Source organism: Stegastes partitus, unplaced genomic scaffold (genome assembly GCF_000690725.1).
Source record: "Stegastes partitus isolate 25-593 unplaced genomic scaffold, Stegastes_partitus-1.0.2 Scaffold1651, whole genome shotgun sequence".
NCBI lineage: Eukaryota > Metazoa > Chordata > Actinopteri > Pomacentridae > Stegastes > Stegastes partitus.
In genome coordinates, this window is record NW_007579382.1 from 70,110 (window position 1) to 75,093 (window position 4,984).

Below are 4,984 nucleotides of genomic sequence, written 5' to 3' on the forward strand. Positions count from 1 at the left end.
ACTCATAATGAGCTCAGTCTGTCAGGTATCAGATGTTCTACATGGAGGGGAAGCGATTCGCTGTAATCTACGGCTAAGCACCTACGATAGGTGACCTTGGGTTTGACCTTGACCTTTGTCTCAAGGTCACATGTTACATCACCAGTTCATAGGCCTTCAATGTCTTCTTCAGTTAGAGGAACTGAACTCATGTGTTTTGGTGGATTGTCAGTCACACAGAGCTGTTTTTGGTAAATGTGGCGTTTGACCTCATGTATTGACCCCAAAATCTAACCAGTCTGAGAAGGGACCGTACCGAGGTCTTGTAGGAGGTTTCAGGTTCAGACTTGTCTCCTGTGAAGCTCTAGACCAGGGGTGGGCAATCCTGGTCCTGGAGGGCCACAGTCCTGCATGTTTTAGATGTTTCCTTCTTCCAACACACCTGATTCAAATGGTCAGCTCATCATCAAGCTCTGCAGAAGCCTGATAACGATCCTGATCATGTGAATCAGGTGTGTTGGAAGAGGAACACATCTAGAACATGCAGGACTGTGGCCCTCCAGGACCAGGATTGCCCACCCCTGGACTAGACTGTTAACAGACCCCAAAACCAAACATGATTACTGTATAGCTGCCCATCGATAGACAACTAGAATAACAAGAATATAAAAACACAGAATATGTTTCCTGACTCCAGTAGCTTCCTGACTGTAGTTTATTTCCTGACTGTGGTGGTTTTTCCAGCCAACCAGAGCCCCACCGTGCAGGAGGACAGATGCCTCTCATTCATGGGCTGCCGGCGGACGGACGGATGTGTCCGCTGGGCTTTCTGTCCAAACACCGCGGGGGGGTTCAGACGAGCAGCGTCCCTCCTCCATCTGTCCACAGCGAGAGCAGCTGGGCGGCCGGAGAAAGTGTTTAATCTGGGCCCGCATTAAGATAATAAAGTTGCTCGTTTGATTAGGCGGCGAAAAGGTCAACGGCGGCTTCTGTTGGAGTCCCGTCGTTTGTTATCGCTCTAATCCAACACGTTTTATCTGAATGAATTCACACAGCGGCCTGTTGCTGCTCTGTTTTGTTTTCCAGGACGTGTCGTGTCTGAACCGAGACACCAGCAAAGTGATCGTAGTCGACTGCAAGCGGGAAGCGTTCAGCCTGCAGCCCTTCAACGGCATGGCTCTGAAGAAATGGGACGGCAACTCCGAGGACCGGACGCTCTACGACCTCGCCAACTTCCTCAAGAGTAAGAAAAGAAAAAAGAAAAATGACCACCTGTTGGATGACGGCGCGTCATTTGGACGATCCAACATTAACAAGATTAAATTATGTAGTTTTTAATATGAAATACATTCAAACTTTATTAATCCTGAAGGAAATTCTTCACAACTAAAACGGGAAACTCCTGGAAAGGTTTCACTCAACGACCTCACAAACTTTCTAGTTTCACGTTTTCAACATAAGCAAGATTTAATCGTGTCGTTTTTAAGAAGAGCTGAGATTAAAGTCTATTCATTCCAAACTAGAAGAGGCAAATCCTGGAAAAAACTGCAGGTGTGATGCTGAACGCTCCTCGAACTCACCGAGAAGACGCACCGTGAGGCGTTCAGGGACCCGTCTCGTTGTTCCGTTTCTTTTATCACGTTCTTCTGGTTGCTGCCTGCATTTAAAATGTTTTCTAATCTATATTTATACAAATAACTGTTATATTTACTACATTTTATTTGTTTAGTATCATTTTATAGTCCCAAGATGAACCAGATTAAATCACAGAGTGCGTTTAGGTTAAAATAAGATCAAACTTTACGAAGGAAGTTCTTTGGCTGCTACCTCATATCTGCAGTCGCCTCACAAAGATGCCAAATTACTACAAAAAGAGATAAAAAATCCCAACAAAAACATGCAAAATCCCCATGAACAGATACGAAACCACCACACAAAGATGTAAAATCAGCACCGTAGATTATCCCACTTAGAGTTTTTTATTTATGAAATAAAAATGCAGAATTCCCACCGAGTTGAAATCACCTGAAAAAGACACAAAACCCCAGAAAAACGTTTTTTTATGCACAAATTCTGCGTGCGGCTAAATATTGGGCTGTAATTTCCTTTCACAGCTTATTTTACCACAGCTCACCTCCTGAAGTAACCGACGTCGTGTTAAAGGTGCGTTTAGTTCAGACGTCTGGTTGAGAATTTGAGGCTTTTTGTCCTTCAGACGACGTAAACAAGTCGACAACATTCACACACAAACAGAGCAGAGATCCGACCGATGACTCCGTTAACATCTCAAAGCACAACCGGCCAGTGTTTACTGCAAACACCGAGGAACCAAACCCCGGAGGAACGAAACCCCGGAGGAAGGCCAGCTTCAGCATGTCGAGGCTGATTTCTGCTGAAGCCGTCTTCTAAAACAACTGCAAAGAGACATGAAATTACTGAAAACAAATATCGAGAGAAAAACAGCTATGAAGGCAGAAAAAGAAATGGACAGGAAGAGACGTTTTCATGGTGATATCATCAGAAAAAGATGCTAAATCGTCCCCAAGAGATGCAGAACTACCACAGTGGGACACAAGTTGACACGTAAAGATGGAAAACTACCTCATAAAAAACACAAAAACCACCAAGAAAAGTTGCTAAACCACCACAAAAACATGCAAAACCAACTTAAAAACATGCAAAAACATGCAAGAGCCCCACAAAAAGGTCTAAAATCACCTCCAGAAGATCCAACATCTACATTAAAAGATGCAAAAACACCAAGAAACACATACATGACCACAAAAAAAGATTAAAACTACTTCAAGAAGATCCAAAGAATGAAATCATTCTCAAAAAGATGCAAAACTGCCACAATGAGACACAAAACCACCACAACAAGATGCAAAGTCATCCTAGAAAGATTTGAAACTACCACAGATTAACAGTTGCCGCACAAAGATGGAAAAGTACCTCATAAAAGACACAAAAACCACCAAGAAAAGTTGCAAAATCACCTTTCAAAGATGCTAAATCGTCACAAAAAGAGGTGAAACTACCACTGAGACTCAAAATTGACACGTAAAGATGGAAAAGTACCACATAAAAAACACAAAAACCACCAAGAAAAGATGCAAAAACAGCTGAAAAAGAAATCACCATAAAAACATGCAAGATCCCCACAAAAAGGTCTAAAACCATCTCCAGAAGATCCAACATCTACATTAAAAGATGCAAAACTACCACAATGAGACACAAAACCACCACCACAAGATGTAAAATCATCCCAGAAAGACCTGAAACTACCACAGACTCTCTATTGCCACACAAAGATGGAAAAGTACCTCATAAAAGACACAAAAACCACCAAGAAAAGCTGCTAAATCACCATAAAAAGAGGTGAAACTACCACGAAGACTCTAAATCGCCACATCAGGATGAATGTGGTCTGTTCTGATCATTTCAATCAGCACAACTTCACCAGCTGTTGGTAAAGAACAGAAACGGTTTCCAGATGTTCTTCAGCTGATTGTCCTTCTGGAGTTTCCTCTGAAGGTTAAAGGGAGTCAGAGTTTCACAGAACAGACAAAACACAAACAGGGATCTTCCAGAGTTTTCAAAGTTTCCTCTTTGTCCTTTTTTAAACTGCAGACTTGGTCCCGTATTGTGTAACCAAAGGTTCAGTCCTCTGAGTCTGCATCAGGTCCGACTGCTGTTGGCTCAGCAGACGTCTCGTTTACAACCAGAGAGGAGAATTTAAGGTTAATTTTAGCAGCTTCTGGCTTTGATGGCGGCTGCAGCAGCGCTAAATAACTGTGGCTCTGAGCTCCTTGAATCCCGCTCGGTGGAGGAAAACCCGCCGTCTGCTGCCGTCCAAGTCCGGTGGGTTTGCTGCAGGAGGAGTTTAGCTTCGACTCAAACCAATGAGTTCATTTCCTCTATAAAAGGCCGTAGAGCTTATTAGAAGCCCTAAACGTTGGAGTTACAGAAGTAAACATTGTGTTTTGCCAGCATTCGGCTGTAATGTTGCATAAAACCCGTTTTATGTCGCAGATTATTGGGCCGTAAACCGACCGGCGGATTGGTGAAGCATTCATGGCTTTCAGGCTGAGTTAGGACAATCGCACACAAGCATCACTTCTAACTTATTAATGCAACCGTCCTTTTTATGCAGCCTGTGGAGCTCCAGGTTGTTTTATTTAACGAGATTTTAATGAGTTATTGTTAAATAACGAACACAAACAGATGCTGGCGAGAACCACTGGATGCAAAGAACAAAACAAACACAAAGAGCCACAAAATGCTCATAAAGGCACAAAGAAAGGCCGAAAGAGACGAAAACCAAACACAGAAACACACAAAATGACCAGAACGAGATTACAGCTCAGCCAAAGTGTAAAAAACAGACACAGAAATACCACAAAGACACAGAAAAGGATGATGACAAACAAAGACAGAGGAACAAATGGACAGAAGCCAAACTAGCTGATGTCAAAGAAAAGTCGTCGCCGTGCTGAACGTGTTTGAGTCGAGTGGAAACAACCTCCAAAAAATCAGAGGAATTAGCACCAAGACTCCAAGTTTCCACATAAAGATGGAAGATTACCATCAACAGCCACACAAAGAAAAGATGAACAATCATCACAAAGCCACCAGAAAAACATGCAGAGTCACCACAGAAACTCTACTAAAGCTTTAAACTACCACAGAAAGATGGAAACTTACCACAAAAAGAACCAAGATGTGGCCTGAAGCTGCTGTTGAAGGCAGGAGCATCAGAATCACCACATAAAGGTGTGAAAGTCACCACAACATACAGATGCTTAATCACCACAAAGAGAGATCACAATCGACTGAAACTGATCCGAAACGAACACAGTAGATGCAGAACCAATGCGAACACACAAAAACACCCCAGAGACCCACAAAATGATGGACCGCAGAAAGACGGAAGCAGTCGACTCTAAACTAAACGGCACAATGTTAAAGAAGTCGTCGTCTTGGCGGCGTCTTGTTCCAGAAAGTT

At 42.9% G+C, this 4,984-nt stretch overlaps 1 protein-coding gene across 1 annotated transcript in view; it reads left to right on the forward strand.

Annotated features, from left to right (window-relative positions):
* timm50 (translocase of inner mitochondrial membrane 50 homolog (S. cerevisiae)) overlaps positions 1–4,984 on the forward strand; it is a 44,572-nt gene that overhangs the window by 38,327 nt on the left and 1,261 nt on the right. The window contains exon 9 of the mRNA XM_008301264.1: positions 1,066–1,222. Within this exon, the coding sequence (XP_008299486.1) occupies positions 1,066–1,222 (157 nt within the window). The remainder of the gene's footprint in view (positions 1–1,065; positions 1,223–4,984) is intronic.